General features: G+C 38.5%; 1 protein-coding gene across 1 annotated transcript in view; it reads left to right on the forward strand.

Annotated features, from left to right (window-relative positions):
* ALPK1 (alpha kinase 1) overlaps nucleotides 1-19,345 on the forward strand; it is a 147,404-nt gene extending 128,059 nt beyond the window's left edge. The window contains exons 12-16 of the mRNA XM_053567297.1: nucleotides 154-2,269; nucleotides 4,014-4,167; nucleotides 7,324-7,486; nucleotides 9,613-9,799; nucleotides 16,655-19,345. Of these exons, the coding sequence (XP_053423272.1) occupies nucleotides 154-2,269; nucleotides 4,014-4,167; nucleotides 7,324-7,486; nucleotides 9,613-9,799; nucleotides 16,655-16,854 (2,820 nt within the window). The 3' untranslated portion in view covers nucleotides 16,855-19,345. The remainder of the gene's footprint in view (nucleotides 1-153; nucleotides 2,270-4,013; nucleotides 4,168-7,323; nucleotides 7,487-9,612; nucleotides 9,800-16,654) is intronic.
* The last annotated feature ends 687 nt before the right edge of the window (nucleotides 19,346-20,032 follow it).

The following is a 20,032-nucleotide window of genomic DNA, read 5'->3' on the forward strand; positions in this document are numbered from 1 at the left end:
ATGTTTGCTTGTGTGTTTTCCTCAAAATGTCTGTGCCACGTCTTTACTTTCCCAAAATACTTTAAATTACTGTCCAACAGTAATGAAAAGTTTGTCTTGATTCACTTCCAGTTTTCAATTCAATATCTGATGTTGTGTTTCGTGTTTTCCCAGAATATCCGAGGCACGTGCTTGCTGTCATACAGTAGCTCTAATGACTGTCCTCCAGGAATGAAAAATTTGTATCTGTGTGAAGCCAAAGAGGCCTTTGAAATTGGCCTCCTTACCAAAAGAGATGATAAGCCCATGACCGGAAAACAGGAGCTTCACAGTTTTGTCAAAGCTGCTTTTGGTCTCACCACAGTGCACAGAAGACTCGATGGGGAGACAGGGACCATCTGTGCAGCAAGTCAGCTCTGTAAGGAAGCAATGGAGAAGCTGTACGCTTTCAGTACTTCCTCCAGAAGTCAGGACAGAGAAGCTTTGTCTCAAGAAATTATGTCCGTGATTGCCCAGGTGAAGGATCATTTACAAGTCCAAAGCTTCTCAAATTTAGAAGAGCGATCTTATGTTCCAGAGAGTTTCAAGCATGGATTGGATAAACCCTTCTTGCGTGGGCCTGTGGATTTTCAAAAAATCCTTGACACCTATTCACAGCACCATACTTCAGTGTGTCAGGTATTTGAAAGCACTTGTGGAGATAACAAAAATATGCAGAAAGATACAAAAATAGAAGTCTGTATCACTGCTCTAAAAACAGAAACAAAAAACATAGATACAATGACTACTACTCAAAACAAACAACTCTCTCAAAAGAATATGGGACTATCTTCCTCCCAAATGGCTAAGAATAGTCAGGAAAACCTCAGAAGGGTAGGAAGGAGAAACTGGACCCGTTCTGATGCTTTTCGAGTCTCCCTGGATCAAGATGCAGAGTCTGAGACTGAGCCACCAGACCACAGCCATGGTGGGGGAGCTATTTTGAACAAGTCTCTGAGTGACAGCCAGACCTCAAGTTCTTGGAGCAAGTTATCAGGATTTAGTTCTTCCACCAGCTGGGAGGAAGTGAATTATCCTGTTGATGGCAGGTCAACAAGAAAAGAACCAAGCAAAGAAGAACATCTTGTGGACACTCAGTGTTCCACTGCCTTGTCTGAGGAGCTAGAGAAAGAGGGGGAGGGTAGAGCTGTGCCATTGTGTTCAGAGCTTCGTGGTCTTTCTCTTCAAGGTGACAATGTAGAGTCTTCTCAAAGTCAACTACACAAGCACATGTCCGTGACAACCTTTTCTTCTCATAATACAGCAGACGCTTTGTTGGCCTCTGATGCAGGCCTGTCAGAAGTAGCTCCAGAAGGTGTCCCAGAGGTCAGACATAGTGGACCCAGAAATAATTCTGCTCACTCCAGACTCTCATGTGGTTGTGCTTCTTCATCTTCTTCCAATTCTGGTAGGCCCAAGAAGATGGTCACATATCCTTCCTTTCAGGAAGAAACCTTTGAAATCATTGATGAGGTTCCAGAAACTAACTGTGATGCCAAAGACAGGTGTAGAGAAGAAAAGGGAGAAGAAATCAATGAGAAAGGCACAGGCTCCATATTTAAAAACAGCCCCTACTGGGTTGACCCAGAAGGAGAAACAGCAGAAGGCACAGAAGATGTACCCTTAGACTTTCCTGTAGAAATGGACAATAACCTGGGCAACAGTTCCATGAGGCCATGTAGCTCTTTCATCCCTGTTAAAAATCCTGACTCAGGAAAGAGTGGTGGCTCAGTTACTTATCAGGGCATTGACCCTGATCCCCCCACTGAGGATGACAAGGGCCAAGTACTCAACAGCATGGATGTTCACTCCACAGGCGGATGTGGCTCTCATGGAGCGTACACTCTGAAACAGCCACCTGGTCAGAGAGCCGAGACCCCCCATTCCTCTGTGAGCAGCAACATTCTTGTCCCTGTCCTCGGCGAGGACTGCACTACTACAGAGGAAGGAAATGAACCTGGAAATGTGCTAAACTGCAGCCAGAACTCCAGCTCATCCTCAGCGTGGTGGATGAAATCACCTGCCTTTTCCAGTGGCTCTTCCGAGGGGGAAAGCCCATGGTCCTGTCTGAATTCCAGTGCAAGTTCTTTTGTTTCATTGCCAGGAAAGACAAGGCAAGAGATTCTTGAGGCTCGAACCTTGCAGCCTGATGAGTTTGAAAAACTCTTAGCAGGAGTGAGTCATGACTGGCTTTTTCAGAGACTGGAGAATACAGGAGTTTTTAAGCCCAGTCAACTCCACCGAGCACACAGTGAGTACACCGTCAGGAAGTATGTGAGTACACCTTTTCAGTTGGTACACTGTCAGGAAGCATCTATGCTGGGGTCTTCCAAAGAGCTTGTATGTTCACAGACAAACGTATACTTTGGGGGCCTCCCTTATTCTGTGTATGGTGTACCTTAATGGTTGCAAATAATAGAGGTTTGCTCAGGCTACCTCCCGTACTAGATGTTTGCTCTAAGGACACCTGAGGCAGTGAGGAAGACAGGAATCTTAGCGGACTCGGGCACAGCCATCACTCAGGGTTTAGAACAGCTCTTGAGGCCCTCTTCCCCACTCAACATCTGTCTGCTGCATTGGTCTCATTAGCAACCTGCTGGTTTTGAGAGCTTGGATACCAAATTATCCACTCAGCATCTATTGTCTCCTTTGATTCTCTTTACCAGCCAGTTCATTTCCCTCTATTTTTCTCCATTTGCATTCTAGGGATGAAGTTGACCTAGTTAGACATCTTCCTTCAAGTGGGCAGAGATTTTTCACACCTTTCCATCCAAGTGGTTTCATGCCAGACAGCGTAGTAATCAGGTGCCCCCTCGCCTTAGCCCATTCATGCCACTGTGACAAAATACCATCAACTCAGTAGCATACAAACAACAAAAATTCCTCACAATTCTGGAGGCTGCAAGTCCAAGATCAAGTTACCAGCTGATTTGGTAACTGGTGAGAGCCCACTTTCTCATTCCTTGACAGCCCCTTTCTCTTTGTCCTCACATGGTAAAGGGGCAAGAGGTCTCTCTGGATTCTCTATTATAAGGGCATTTATCTTATCCATGAAAGCTCCACCCACATGACCTAACCACCTCCCAAAGGCTCCAGCCCCTAACCTGTCACCTTGTGGGGTTAGGCTTTAAGGATATTAACTTGGGGGAGGGGAGGACACAAATATTCAGCCCACCATCGTTCCCAGCTTAGTCATCCCCTTCCTAGACCTGTGGGTTTATCTTACTTTAGCATTTTTTCTCCACTGCATGTCCTTTCTACTTATCCATTAGAGACATGGGAGGTTTACTTCATTTTAACTGTAACCAAAATGCGCTGTTCCTTCCTTAGAGTTTATGGTTTTTCCCCCTCAAAGAGATGTTTTCTTGCATAGCACTGTTCTTCTCTTTTTTGAGGGGGAGACTGCCTTTACTTTTTCTTCTTATCTTTTCCTTTTTCAGTAGAGTTTGACTCTTTGCATAGTAATTATGTTTTCTCAACTGATTTCTGAACTTTCCCAACTTAAAACCATTGAAATACAATGAAAGTGTAACTCATGTGTAATCTAGGATCCCTGGAGCTGCCAGGGGTCAGTGAAGTAAAATGATTTAGTTTGTTTCTATCTGTGTGATCTGGGATCTCCAGATACTAATAAGAAGCTTCTCTGACTTGTCCCAGGGTGGTGTCTGGTGTTTTCTGGTTTTAAAATCCCTCTATATTCTACTACTTTTATATAAACACTCTGGTTTTATTTTAGTCCCTTGCCTTCACAAGTAAAAGACTTTATGAATCAGAAGCTATTCTACATTGCAATTCGTAAAGCATTACGTTATTATTCATCACTGACTTTTTAACACTGTAGTAGTCATAGAAAAGGCCACAGTTCAGAAAAATGTGTGAAGAGGTTGAAGGTTTCAGATGAGCTGGTTTTGGACTTGTATCACTGCAGTTCCATTCATGAATTCTAACATCCCTTTGGAAATAAGATCCATTATTTTTTTCTCATCTTTTTCCAGCTGCTCTTTTACTAAAATATTCCAAAACATCTGACCTTTGGACAGCACAGGAGACTACTGTGTATTTGGGGAACTACCTGAATGTGAAGAAGAAAGGAAGACAAAGAAATGCTTTTTGGGTTCAGCATCTGCATCAGGAAGAAATTCTGGGGAGGTATTTCTTAAAAACATGTTTATCACTAGAATAAAATGAGCTATACTTGCCCTTCTGCTAAGTATTTACTTATGAGATCTTGAAAGAACTGAAAAATTGTCCAAAATGTTTGTTTTAATATTTCTGCTCTTCCTCCTCATCATTAATTAATAACAGTTACCATGTATCGAGAACCCACATCATGTTAGCTGTTCTACTGGATGTTTTAGACAAATGATCTCAAATCCATTTGGAGACATTATTAGCCATATTGTACAGAAAAGAAATAATAAGAATCTCTGAACACATCACAGTCCAGAGAGCCTCAAATACTCTCACTAAAAATGCTGGCAAAAAGGCTACTTAGACTACTAAAAGCACACTTTTACATAAATGGGTGCATCTGGAAAACCAAGTCAGAAAAATCCTCTGAGACCAAGGATGAAGCGTGTCCAGGGATACAAGTGATTTCTGAAGCCTTCAGGGGTGGGTCCTCCATAGAAGTCTGGGGCAGGGGCAGAGTGAGGAAGCACCAGTGACAGTAGCTACCCTTGGAAGAAAATGAGTTCAAAGGTCACTCATGGGACTCAGGAACAGCTACATCCTTAAGGGAAAGGCTATTTTTAAAAATCCCATCCCACTGAAGCAAATGCCTGAAAAGTTTTCTGTTTGACTATAGTTCTTAATGAAAAGTTTAAATAGAAACTTACCTGAAAATTGAAAATTTGAGGCCTAACTTTACACCATTTGTGTGTTTCAGAGACCAATAAATCAATGTTTTAATTTAAAGTTGACCCCATTCCTTACCCAAATCCAGGAAGGAACTGAGTTATAGAGATGTTAAGGAACTACCTGATGTCCCACATCTAAGAGGTGGAACCAGGTGTTATAGGTTGAAATGTATCTCCAAAAATTTATATGTTGAAGTTCTCAGTAACTCAGACTGTGATCTTATTTGAAAATAAAGACTTCACAGATGTAATTAGTTAAGATGAACTCATACTGGGGTAGTATGAGCACCTAATCTGACTGGTATTGTTATAAAAAGAGAAAACTGGGACACAGACACAGGAAAAATGTCATGTGAAGATTGGACCTATGCTGCCACAAGGCAAGGAACTACCCAAATTCAGGTGAAAGGCTTGGAACAGAGCCTTCCTCAGTACCTTCAAAGAGAGCATGGCCCTTCTGGTACTTTTATCTTGGATTTCTAAGCATCAGAACTTTGGCAAAATCAATTTTTTTTGTTTAAGCCACCAAATTTGTGGCACTTTGTTACAGCAACCCTAGTATACTAATATACTGAGATGCATCACAGGAAAATTTGAGATGAGAAATAAATTGAGAATAAGAGACCAGGAGAATGGAATGAGAGTTTTCAACATCATCTGATCAGGGGAAGATAACAGAACAAATAGAATAGAAACAGTAGTCAAATAGATAATTTCTGTAATTTTCAGAATTGCCAAAATACATTAATCTTCCAATACAGAAATCACAATAAATCCCAAGGAGGATAGATAGAGGAGAGGAAAGAACTAAAAGGAAACAAAAAAGGAAAGAAGGAAGACATCATAAATTCACTCCTAGTTGTGTACTAGTCAAACTTCAGAACATAAGGACAAAGAAAAAAAACTTAGAAAAGCAATCCAAGAAAAAAGACAGATTATACAAAGAAATGTCAATTAGACATACAGCTGATTTCTCAATAGCAACAATGGACATCAGAGAAAATGGAAGTGAAACTATCTTTCATGGAGAAAGACAAATGACTGAGAGTTCACCACTAGCAAATCCAAAAAATTATCCCAAAAAGATGGTATAAGATGAGAGAAAGAATGGGCCTCTGTTCCCAGATTGATGACCCTATGCCTAGGGATGGAGGTCCTCTGGCAGAAGTTCAGGAAATTCTCCAGTACCAGAACCCATAGGATTCGCTCTTTGTGTACACCTCTGGCCTCAGTCAACAAAATTCTGAATTAGTTCAAACCCTCTGAGTTCTGACCATAACAGAACTGCCTGAAATACTAGTAGAATATCCCTGTTGTGACAGCTGCATCTCTGCAGGCTGCTTTCCCATGCCATATAGACCCCTCTTATGCAATCTCCACTAATATAAGATTTCCTTTCTGATCTTCTGGAGTCAGAATGATCAAAACCATAGCCTCCTTGGATTCCATTATCACATTGGATTCAGAAATTTCTGGAGAGAGATTTTCGTGGTTGAGGTCTGTGACTCAGACAATTTCCTTTAATTCTCGGAGGTCACTGCATGCATGTGAAATTACTCATAAATTCACACCAGCTTACAGCGAATATAAATTACAGTAGAGTGTAGTACTTAAGTGTTTCAAACCTTCAACACTTATTCATTTACTGCCTTGCGTCTTGTCTTCCCTCTTCAACTGTGCTATATGGCATTGAAATATACAGATTATATCTCACACTTTCTTCAAGATACTCAAGGACTATCACCGTGTTTTGCACATAATGGGTGTTGATTTTAAAAAGTATTTATAGAAATGAAGTAATCATAAAAGGAAGGGATATAGAAGGCTTCAGATTAATTAATTGACCTGTATGAAGCCACACTACAGGGAGAGAAAGCTCTAACTCCAGAGTCCACACACATTTCAGTACAACATGCTGGCCCCCTTTTCTTACCAGAGGTCTGGAGAACTTCAACATTCATTAAGTGGACACTTTCCTTTTATAATCAGTATCATTCTGGGCTAGCTAGTGTGAGCTATGTTCCAGTGTTCAGTATATTTTTATAAAATTATTGGAATCATAAATCAAAATAATTAAGATTGACCAAGGCAGAGAAAAAGTAACATCTTTTTTTTTTTTTGCATATCTCCTTTGAGTTCCTCTCTCTTACTCAATAGTAAGTAAGATCACTTTTGAATTTTTGGTGGGGGAAGGGACAGAGTCTCACTATGTTGCCCTCAGTAGAGTGCCATAGTGTCACAGCTCACAACAACCTCAAACTCTTGTACCTCAGCCTGCCAAGCTACTGTGAGGCTGGTTGTTTTTTTGTTGCAGTTGTCATGTTTAGCTGGTCCAGGCCAGGTTCGAACCCACCAGTCTGGGTATATGTGGCTGGCACCTACCCACTGAGCTACGGGTGCCACCATCACTTTTGAATTTTCTTGTGTGGATTTTCTTTATTCATAGATATGTTGGGAAAGAATATAAGGAGCAGAAGGGACTCTGGCACCACTTCACTGATGTGGAGCGGCAGATGACTGCACAGTACTATGTGACAGAATTTAACAAGAGACTCTATGAACAAAGCATTTCAACACAGATCTTCTACATCCCATCTACAATATTACTGGTAAGATTAAAGAAATCAAAGGTTTGGTTAAACAGGCCTATTTGTGTATGTTAGATTATGTTTCTATTACCAACCTATGTACCTCCACCATCATTCTGGTAAAACCCAATAAACTCAGTTACCAGCCTCCTTCACCTACTTCATCTACTCAGTCTGCTTACATATGTGATAAGTATGCCCTTTCCTATCCAAATACATTTTCATCTTCTAAGTCACATTTACATATCAATTGATCCTAGTCCTTGGTCCTATATAACATTTTTAGTAAAATGCTAACTAGTGTCTCTGTACTGCCAAAGAGAGAAAGATCCTATAGATCATACCTAGCACAAATTATCCCTCCCAACATGCTGCATAAATTCCCTGTTTTATATCTGTTGGCCCCCACCCTTTGCCATTGTTTAAATACTTTACTAAGAAAAATTACCATTTTACTTTGAAATAATTCTAGTTGTTTAGAAGTTCCTAGATTGAGCCCAATCCAAGGATTATAGTTCTACCTTCTGGGACCATTGAAACTTGTCTCTCTTCACAAAGATACCCCTTTAAACAGATACCCCTTTAAACCTCATTGAATTTCCTATTCTTTAGATCAAGAAAACTCTTCTCCCCCAAATATATTAGATCCTTAGTGCAGTCATACTTATAGTAACTTTTGTACAGGCCAGAGACATTGTTAACCCATCATTCATCTCTCATAATAATCACGACAATCCATTTTGCACCTTTTTTTTGTTTTTAATTATTATGGACACGTAACAGTTATATATATGTCTTTATAGGATACGTGTGGTATTTTGACATAGACATACAATGAGTGTTAATCAAATCAGAATAATTAAGGTATCCATTACCTCAAGCATTTATCATTTCTTTGTGTTAGGAACATTCCAGTTCCACTTGTCTATTTTAAAGTATACCCTATATTCTTATTGATTAATGTCTCTTTCTTATGCTATCAAATATTGTTTATCTAACTATCTAACTATATTTTTGCATCCATTAACCATCCCCACTTTATACCCTTTCTACCCTTCCCCACCTCTGGTGATCATCAGTCTACTTTCTGTCTCCATGAGGTTAATTGTTTCAAAGCTTAGTTCCCCGTATGAGTGAGGACGTGTAATATTTGTCTTTCTGTACTTGGTTTATTCACTTCACATAATATTCTCCACTTCCATCCATATTGTTGCACACAGCAGGACTTCATGCTTTTTATGGCTACATAACACTCCATTGTGCATACGTGCCATAACTTCATTATCCATTCATCCATTGACAGACACTTAGGTTGATTCCAAATCTTGGCTCTTGTGAATAGTGCTGCAATAAACATGGGAATACAGATAATCTTTTCAATATACTGATTTTCTTTCTTTTCAATATATACCTAGCAGTGGGATTGTTGGGTCAAACTGCTTCAGTTTTGTGAGGAACCTCCACACTGTTCTTCATAGTGGTTGCACTAATTTACATTCCCATCAACAGTACGGAGTTCTCCTTTCCCCACATCCTTGCCAGCATTCGTTATTGCCTGTGTTTTTGATTAAAAGCCATTTTAACTGGGGTAAGAAGAGATCACATTGTAGTTTTGATTTGTGTTTCTCTGATGACTAATGTTGTGTATTTTCCATATATCTGTTGGCCATTTCTATATCTTCTTTGAGAAATGTCTATTAGACCTTTTGCCTGATTATTTATCTGTTTTTTGACAAGGTCTCACTGTCACTAGGACTAGAGTGCAATGGAATCATCATAGCTCAAACTCCTGAGCTTAAGGGATGCTCCTGCTTTAGGCTCCTGAGCAGCTGGGCCTACAGGGACTCACCACCATTCCTGACTAACGTTTTCTACTTTTTGTAGGGACAGGGTCTCCCTGTTGCTCAGGATGATTTCAAACCCCTAGTCTTAAAGCACTTTACATAATTTTTTTTAATATAATCCTTTTAACAAACCTAAAAGGTTGCTATTATTATACCACTTTTCAAATGAGGAAATTGAAATCTAGAGAAGTAAAATAACAAAGCTCTCAGGTGGCAGAGAATACATTTAAATCAAGATCTACCCAAGTTTAAACTCAATGCCCTTTACCATTATGCTATACTGTTTTCTGTTTCTTTTTTCAGATTTTAGAGGGCAAGACAATAAAAGGATGTATCAGTGTGGAACCTTACATACTGGGAGAATTTGTAAAATTATCAAATAATACAAAAGTGGTGAAAACAGAATATAAAGCCACAGAATATGGATTGGCTTATGGTCATTTTTCCTATGAATTTTCTAATCACAGAGATGTTGTGGTTGATTTGCAAGGTATGTTAACCTGGGAATTATTTTTTAATTTTAATATTACTTATATTTAAGTCTGATATTTTGTAACTAGTTTCATTAGTCATTATTGAATAGATTGTTCAGTGTATTATCTACTATTTAGAATTAAATTAATCGATTATGTAGCAAATGACTCTTTTTTTTTTTTTTTTAATTGTTGGGGATTCATTGAGGGTACAATAAGCCAGGTTACACTGATTGCAATTGTTAGGCAAAGTCCCTCTTGCAATCATGTCTTGCCCCCATAAAAGTGTGACACACCAAGGCCCCACCCCCCTCCCTCCTTCCCTCTGTTTCCCCCGCCATAACCATAATTGTCATTAATTGTCTTCATATCAAAATTGAGTACATAGGATTCATGCTTCTCCATTCTTGTGATGCTTGACTAAGAATAATGTCTTCCACGTCCATCCAGGTTAATATGAAGGATGTAAAGTCTCCATTTTTTTTAATGGCTGAATAGTATTCCATGGTATACATATACCACAGCTTGTTAATCCATTCCTGGGTTGGTGGGCATTTAGGCTGTTTCCACATTTTGGCGACTGTAATTGAGCTGCAATAAACAGTCTAGTACAAGTGTCCTTATGATAAAAGGATTTTTTTCCTTCTGGGTAGATGCCCAGTAATGGGATTGCAGGATCAAATGGGAGGTCTAGGTTGAGTGCTTTGAGGTTTCTCCATACTTCCTTCCAGAAAGGTTGTACTAGTTTGCAGTCCCACCAGCAGTGTAAAAGTGTTCCCTTCTCTCCACATCCACGCCAGCATCTGCAGTTTTGAGATTTTGTGATGTGGGCCATTCTCACTGGGGTTAGATGATATCTCAGGGTTGTTTTGATTTGCATTTCTCTAATATATAGAGATGAAGAACATTTTTTCATGTGTTTGTTAGCCATTCATCTGTCATCTTTAGAGAAGGTTCTATTCATGTCTCTTGCCCATTGATATATGCGATTGTTGGCTTTTTTCATGTGGATTAATTTGAGTTCTCTATAGATCCTAGTTATCAAGCTTTTGTCTGATTGAAAATATACAAATATCCTTTCCCATTCTGTAGGTTGTCTCTTTGCTTTGGTTATTGTCTCCTTAGCTGTACAGAAGCTTTTCAGTTTAATGAAGTCCCATTTGTTTATTTTTGTTGTTGTTGCAATTGCCATGGCAGTCTTCTTCATGAAGTCTTTCCCCAGGCCAATATCTTCCGGTGTTTTTCCTATGCTTTCTTTGAGGATTTTTATTGTTTCATGCCTTAAATTTAAGTCCTTTATCCATCTTGAATCAATTTTTGTGAGTGGGGAAAGGTGTGGGTCCAGTTTCAGTCTTTTACGTGTAGACATCCAGTTCTCCCAACACCATTTATTGAATAGGGAGTCTTTCCCCCAAGGTATGTTCTTGTTTGGTTTATCAAAGATTAGGTGGTTGTAAAATGTTAGTTTCATTTCTTGGTTTTCAATTCGATTCCAAGTGTCTATGTCTCTGTTTTTGTGCCAGTACCATGCTGTCTTGAGCACTATGGCTTTGTAGTACAGACTAAAATCTGGTATGCTGATGCCCCCAGCTTTATTTTTGTTACTAAGAACTCCCTTAGCTATACGGGGTTTTTACCGGTTCCATACAAAACGCAGAATCATTTTTTCCAAATCTTGAAAGTACGATGTTGGTATTTTGATAGGAATGGCATTGAATAGGTAGATTGCTTTGGGAAGTATAGACATTTTAACAATGTTGATTCTTCCCATCCATGAGCATGGTATGTTCTTGCATTCGTTAATATCCTCTGCTATTTCCTTTCTGAGGATTTCATAGTTTTCTTTATAGAGGTCCTTCACCTCCTTCGTTAGGTATATTCCTAGGTATTTCATTTTCTTTGAGACTTATGGTGAAGGGAGTTGTGTCCTTAATTAGCTTCTCATCTTGACTGTTATTGGTGTACACAAAGGCTACTGACTTGTGGACATTGATTTTATATCCTGAAACATTACTGTATTTTTTGATGACTTCTAGGAGTCTTGTGGTTGAGTCTTTGGGGTTCTCTAAGTATAAGATCATGTCGTCAGCAAAGAGGGAGAGTTTGACCTCCTCTGCTCCCATTTGGATTCCCTTTATTTCCTTGTCTTGCCTAATTGTATTGGCTAGAACTTCCAGCACTACATTGAATAGTAAAGGTGACAGGGGACAACCTTGTCTGGTTCCAGTTCTAAGAGGAAAAGCTTTCAGTTTTACTCCATTCAGTAAAATATTGGCTGTGGGTTTGTCATAGATAGCTTCAATCAGTTTGAGAAATGTGCCACCTATGCCTATACTCCTCAGTGTTCTAATTGGAAAAGGATGCTGGATTTTATCAAATGCTTTTTCTGCATCTATTGAGAGGATCATGTGATCCTTATTTTTGCCTCTGTTAATATGATGGATAACGTTTATACACTTGCGTATGTTAAACCAGCCTTGCATCCCTGGGATGAAGCCTATTTGATCATGATGAATGACTTTTTTGATGATAAGCTGTAATCTATTGGCTAGGATTTTGTTGAGAATTTTTGCATCTATATTCATGAGTGAGATTGGTCTGAAATTCTCCTTTGTGTTTGCGTCTTTTCCTGGTTTTGGTATCACGGTGATGTTTCCTTCGTAGAATGTGTTGGGGAAGATTCCTTCTTCCTCAATTTTTTGGAATAATTTCTGCAGTACAGGAATAAGCTCTTCCTTGAAGGTTTGATAGAATTCTGGAGTGAAGCCATCTGGACCAGGGCATTTTTTGGTTGGAAGATTTTTTATTGTTTCTTTGATCTCAGTGCTTGAAATTGGTCTGTTCAGGAGCTCTATTTCTTCCTGGCTGAGTCTAGGGAGAGGGTGTGATTCCAAATATTGATCCATTTCTTTCACATTGTCAAATTTCTGGGCATAGAGTTTCTGGTAGTATTCAGAGATGATCTCTTGTATCTCTGTGGGATCAGTTGTTATTTCCCCTTTATCATTTCTGATTGAGGTTACTAGAGATTTTACTTTTCTATTCCTCATTAGTCTGGCCAATGGTTTATCTATTTTATTTATTTTTTCAAAAAACCAACTCCTTGTTTCATTAATTTTCTGAATGATTCTTTTGTTTTCAATTTCATTGATCTCTGATTTGATCTTGGATATTTCTTTTCTTCCACTGAGTTTAGGCTTAGATTGTTCTTCTTTTTCCAATTCCATAAGATCTCTTGTGAGATTGTTGATGTGCTCTCTTTCTGTTTTTCGAATGTAGGCATCTAAAGCAATGAATTTTCCTCTCAAAACTGCTTTTGCAGTATCCCACAGGTTTTGGTAGCTTGTGTCTTCATTGCTGTTATGCTCAAGGAAGTTAATGATTTCCTGTTTTATTTCTTCCTGCACCCATCTGTTATTCAACAGAAGATTGTTTAGTTTCCATGCCTTTGAGTGGGGTCGAGCATTTCTGTTAGAGTTGAGTTCCACCTTTAGTGCCTTATGGTCTGAGAAGATACAAGGTAAAATTTCAATTCTTTTGATTCTGTTGATATTTGTTTTGTGTCCCAGGATATGATCAATTTTGGAGAATGTTCCATGGGGTGATGAGAAGAGTGTATATTCTTTATCTTTGGGATGGAGTGTTCTATATGCGTCTATCAAGCACAGTTGTTCTAGGGTCTCATTTAAATCTCTTATATCTTTAATTTCTGTTTAGAGGATCTGTCCAGCTCTGTAAGAGGAGTGTTAAAGTCCCCTGTTATTATGGTATTATCAGGTATCATATTGCTCAGACTGAGTAAGGTCTGTTTCAAGAATCTGGGAGCATTTAAATTGGGTGCATAAATATTTAGAATTGAAATGTCTTCTTGTTCTAGTTTTCCCTTGACCAATATAAAGTGACCATCTTTGTCTTTTTTGACTTTAGTTGCTTTAAATCCACATGTATCTGAAAATAAGATTGCAACTCCTCTTTTCTTGTGAATTCCATTTGCCTGAAAAATTGTCTTCCAACCCTTGACTGGGAGCTTTAATTTGTCTTTTGAAGCCAGGTCTGTTTCTTGCAGACAGCAAATGGATGGCTTGTGTTTTTAATCCAGTCAGCCAATCTATGTCTCTTCAGTGGGGAATTCAAGCCATTAACATTTATTGAGATAATTGATAAGTGTGGTAGTATTTTATTCATCTTATTTTGTGAGAGTCCATTGCTTAGTTTTATCTTTTGCATCAGTGTGGAGGTTAGGTTCTTTCCTTTAATTTCTGAGTTCTTACTTTGCTGCTGATCCATTGTGGTGGTCAGTATGCAGAACAGGTTGAAGTATTTCCTGTAGAGCTGGTCTTGTTGTGGCAAATTTCCTCAATGTTTGTATATCCATAAATGATTTGATTTCTCCGTCAATTTTGAAGCTTAGCTTAGCAGGGTACAGAATTCTGGGCTGGAAATTGTTCTGTTTAAGTAGATTAAAGGTAGATGACCATTGTCTTCTTGCTTGGAAAGTTTCATTAGAGAAGTCTGCGGTCAGTCTGATGGATTTGCCCCTGTAGGTCAACTGGCGCTTACTCCTGGCAGCTTGCAGAATCTTTTCTTTTGTCTTGACTTTGGAAAGGTTCATCACAATGTGTCTTGGAGAAGCTCGGTTAGAGTTGAGGTGACCTGGGGTCCGATATCCCTCTGAAAGCAGTGTGTCAGAATCTTTGGTGATATTTGGGAAATTTTCTTTTATAATATTCTCTAGTATGGCTTCCATTCCTCTGGGGCATTCTTCTTCCCATTCTGGAATTCCTATAACTCGTATGTTGGAACGCTTCATAAAGTCCCATAATTCTGACAGTGAATGTTCTGCTTTCTCTCTCTTCTTTTCTGCCTCTTTTACTATCTGAGTTATCTCAAGACCTTTGTCTTCTACCTCTGAAATTCTTTCTTCTGCATGGTCTAACCTGTTGCTGATACTTTCCGTTGCATCTTTAAGTTCCCTAATTGACTGTTTCAGTTCCTTCAGCTCTGCTATATCCTTTTTATATTCTTCATATAGTTCATCTCTTATTTGATTCTGTTTTTGAATTTCCTTTTGGTTATTTTCCACTTTATTAGCAGTTTCCTTCATTGTTTCCATCATTTCTTTCATTGTTTTCAACATGTGTATTCTAAATTCCCTTTCTGTCATTCCTAACATTTCTGTATAGGTGGAATCCTCTGCAGTAGCTACCTGATGGTCCCTTGGCGGGGTTGTTCTGGACTGGTTCTTCATGTTGCCTGGAGTTTTCTGCTGATTCTTCCTCATAAGTGATTTCTTTTATCTGTTTCCTTGCCCTAATTTTCCTTTCACTTCCTCTTGCTCTTTAAGTTCTTGTGCCTGTGGAAGTTACAGGCGGGTTTAGACGGATTGAACACACGCGACCACTTGCTGGTTTTCCACTGTTTTAATCCTCCTCTTGGGGTCCAGAAGTCTCTCGCTGAGTCCCTGTATCCTCTCAGGGGTGATGATAGGCAGATCCCACCAGCCAGAGATGCCTGGAGTCCTATCTCCCCAGACTCACGGTGCCCAGATGCAAGGAAGCTGTTACTCGGCTGCCATCTTGCTCCACCTCTAGCAAATGACTCTTGAAATAAAAAAAAAAAATCTACAACTTCTACACCCTGTCTAAGGTGTCTCATACTTGGTGAGACTCTGGCTCATATTTTGTTGGCCTTAATTCCATAGTAAATCCATAAGAGCTTCTTTTATTATTATCGTATTCAAGTAGATTTGAGTGACACAGATTCATTATCATTGCATTTTTCCATATTCTTTCCTTTTTTTTTTTTTTTTTGAGAGCTCTGACACTTAAACTGGTGTGCAGTGACATCATCATAGCTCACTGCAATCTCAAACTCCTTGGCTCAAGCAATCCTGTCTCAGCCTTCTGAGTAGCTGGGACCACAGAAACATTCTGCCACACCAGCTAATTTTTCTATCTTTGGTAAAGGCAGGATCTCACTCTTGCTCAAGCTGGTCTCAAACTCCTGACCTCGAGTCATCCTCCTGCCTCAGCCTCTCAGAGTGCTAGGATTATAGGCATGAGCCACTGTGCCTGGCCCACTTTTCCTTTTCTCCATCTCTTACCCTTATTAAAAATGTGATGCTGGGTTTTATAATTGGAATCATTATGGAACATAAAGCTGAATGTCCTTGAATATGACTTCTTTATTATCTACATTAATTTTGTTTTAGTTTGACATTTTATTCATCAGAATTCTTGTTGGCAAATACTGAACACTTCATGTTAATGACAAATAATATTTAGTATCATTATTTCTAGTAATGATCCCATGACCACCGGAAGACCTCTGTCCATATGTTATACATAGTTATGGTTTTTAATCTGTCCTACTTCACAAGAATGTTAGTGTAATGAGTACATTTTGACTAGCTTTTTCACTTCTGTAAGCCCAGTGTCTAAAATAGTGTTTTGTACAGTGGCTGCACTCAATAAGTATTTGTTGAACAGAGTAATGTATGAATTAATGAGTAAGGCACTAAAGAAAAGTCTGAAAAATCATGAAAGAAATATTCAAGATTATGATTTTAATAATTATTCTAAGTGCTTTTTTTTACTCTCTAATTCCTTGAATAGTGGTGATCTGGGTATCATATTTGAGAAATATAATTATGCAATATTTAATTCTTCTTTTTAAACCAGTAATTGGAGTATGCAACTCAAATTCCCTAGCAGAAATTAGCTAAAGATATAAGCCACAGGATGACCAAGTTTTTAAATTATCTCGTTAAGTATGTGTGTGTACGTGTGTGTGTGTGTGTGTTTGAAAAAAAAAAACACCCAACTGACATTTACAGGGGACTAAATAGTCATATGTATTCATTTCTTTTTTAGGTTGGGTAACTGGAAATGGAAAAGGGCTCATCTACCTCACGGATCCCCAGATTCACTCTGTTGATCAGAAAGATGTCACTACCAATTTTGGAAAGAGAGGAATTTTTTACTTCTTTAATAACCAGCATGTGAAATGCAATGAAATATGCCATCGTCTTTCTTTGACTAGACCTTCGATAAAGAAACTAAACAAATCATAGACTATACGGATTGGTAATACAACAGACCTTAGTGGCACACACCAATATCAAATTCTCCTCTCCTTCCAGGCACACAAAATATGGTACAGTCTGGTCCTTTGGGGTTTGGGTGTGGCTGAGGCACTGGTTCTGGCCAATGATTTGTGAAAGGAATTGATGAATGTCACTTTCAGGCCTGCGTTTAACTGCCAGAGTATAATCCTGCAGATTCTCTCTTCCTCTGCCATGGTTACCAAGAACGTGTCAGGAGGTAGCTACTTCTGAGTTTAAGTCCTGCAGTAAAGGTACCATGGAAGAGAGCTCCAAGTGATCCAGGGTGGATACAAAGCACTGCTAAGAAAAAAAAAACAAAAAAACTTTTGTTGTTTAACCCATTGCAATTTGGGAGCTTTCTGTCACTATCAAGAATGATACCATTAATGCTTTCCCTATAGATTTAGGAGTTCTTTATCTATTAAAGAATTCAAGTCTTTGTGGTATGAATTTTAATTTTTTATATAGTTGAATTCATCGATCTTTTATTTTATGGCTTCTTGGTTATGTATGATATTTAGGTCCTCTCTATATTCTGAGTTTCTTTCTTTTTAATTCTCTTATATTTTCTTCTATGTATTTAAATCTCTGAAAGGCATGATGGAAGAATGGTATGTTTTCATGGCCACCACAGTCTATCCCTTCCCCCAAACAGATCAACTACCTCACAGGAACAGCCCTGTCATGGTCTTGCTGAAAGAAACACACAGAGGGAGACTGGTGATACAGAACAGTTCCTTTCCACAATGACTCTTTGGAGCTACAACTGGTGCTCTCTGTCATCCACCTCCACTGTTCCTTCTGAATTTCCCTCACCTTTAACTATTCCCTCCGGAAGGCTTAATGCTTACCTAGTGGCAGAACTCACACCTAGGTTCATGAATATTCTTAACTTGGTAATTATAGCCTTCTCAGTTTGGGGTTGCTGTACATGCCTCTTCATGATTGAAGCTGGGGCAAAGGAGATTCATTCCAATCTCCTGGTGTGGGAAACATGGGTGGCTGACAACCCCAGCTTCTACCCCGGATCCATCACTGTGTTTACACTGAAGCCATATTCCTCACAGTGTGCTCTCAGCCAGTGACTGAGCATGGCAAAGATAACAGGCACAGATTGTTTCTGACAGTTGACTGTGGCAGTCTTCCCACTGGCCTGACCAAAACTTGCTGTAGTCCAAGACTCTTCCTGCCCAATTTTGCTTTCTTTGTTCTCTCCTTTTGTAGTGTCAGATCTATGTCATGGTTCCCCTACTCACTCTTGTTCCCTCCTGTTGATCCTTCATAGACATTTACCCCAGTGGTGATCTTGCATGTCTAATCCTTTCCCCTGTATCTACATTTTGGAGAACACAAGTTTACTTAAAAAAATGAGGAAAAAATGTAATCTGTCCTATTAACAAAATAAAGGGAGAAAATGGTGTAATCTCAAAAGATACAAAAAATCATTTAATAAAACTCAAAATCTAGTTCATTGTCAAAAAGAAAAACACTCTTTGAAAACCAGGCATAAAGGAAAATTATCTACATTGGATAAAGGGTTTTTGTAAGCTTATTTTGAAAATCAATGCAGTAATTAATTCTATTCAACATTATAGAAGAATTCTAACTAATAAACATAGAAGGAATGATAGAACTATAAAATCATGATTTTGTATCCTTTAATGAAATAACAAATCTGGGCAAAAAGGCATTGATGGTTGCTAAAACTATCAGGATATAAGTTGATGGGGAACTTTATAATGGAGGAACCGGGTGATGGCTACTTACACCTCAATCTTATCACTAAAAGTGGGACAATAAATTAGTGGTAAAATAACACTTCTGAGGCATGTAGGGGTTTTGACTATGGACTAGGTGTTAGATAAAACAATGAAGTGATAAGTTAATGCCATAGACAGTAACAACAAAAAAAGGCAGGTACCTAAATGAAAGAAGCTTGGCTCCTTTGTGTTAATGCTCAAGCAGAGAGATAGGTACATGGGGATTCATCACACCAGTCTTTCTACTTGCTTTTCTACTTATTTTTAAATCTCCTCAAAAAAAATGTTCTTAAGTATAACATCATAAAAATGAAGGAATACAAAGGAAAGACTGAAGAATGAGCAAAGAGAGATGGTGGAAACCAGGCTTGTATCAAACAAATTATGGAAGAACATAAGGAGGAGTGGTCAACAGTGTAAAAATCCTGCAGAAAAATCAAGAGAAAACAGAAGAATGTTTATTGAGTAAGAGACTAAGGACAAAGATAAAAGACTGCTGACAGCAAAAGAGACCATTACTGGTAATTGACAGAGTGAACTTTTAGATGTTGCAGAACAGGGATTAGCATGGTCCATGGGTCAAAGTCACTGTCACCTGTTTTAGAAATAAAGTTTTATTAAAATACAATCACCCATTCAGTTATGTATTATCTATAGCTGTTTTTGTGTTACAGTAGCAGAGTTGAGTACTTGTGAAGTTAAAATATTTACTTATATAGGCCTTCACAGAAAAAGGTTGCCAACCCCTGTTATAGAAGATGAAATCAGAAATAGAGGTCAGAATGTTTGCACTTAGAAATGAATATGGATATCTTATCAACACGAAAGGAGGTAAAAACAGGGATGAAGAAATTGGGAATTGAGTATGATGAAGAAGTTAAGTTGGTGGAAAGCACACATTTCTCTTTGTGAAATCAAAAAGTTAGAATGTCTGCTAAGTGCAATGAGACTGCTAAATCAGGAATGTTGGAGGAATAAAGATTTTGTAGCAATGCATATCTCTGTATTATAATAGGAATAAATTATACTGTTGAGAGGAATTTGCAGGATGATTTTTTTAATCTCTTTAAAATTTTATATACATTGACACCCATGTACCCCACATTGAGTTTAAGGAATTAAATGCAATACCATCGTTGAAGCCTCCGAGAGACCTCTGATCTCTACTTCAGCTTCAATCCAAGAGCAACTCACTCCCCAGAAATTGTTGGTTATCATCCTCCTTAACACTGTTACCCATTTACTTTTATTTAATGTTGTTATGTACTTTTATATTGTATAAATGTAACAATAAATATCCAGTATTTTTAAAAAATATTTTAAGATTTATAGAAACAGTAATGTAAAAAAGACTAGATAGGTTTAAAAAGGACCTAACTGGGCGG

This window comes from Nycticebus coucang, chromosome 1 (assembly GCF_027406575.1).
Source record: "Nycticebus coucang isolate mNycCou1 chromosome 1, mNycCou1.pri, whole genome shotgun sequence".
Taxonomy (NCBI): Eukaryota; Metazoa; Chordata; class Mammalia; order Primates; family Lorisidae; genus Nycticebus; species Nycticebus coucang.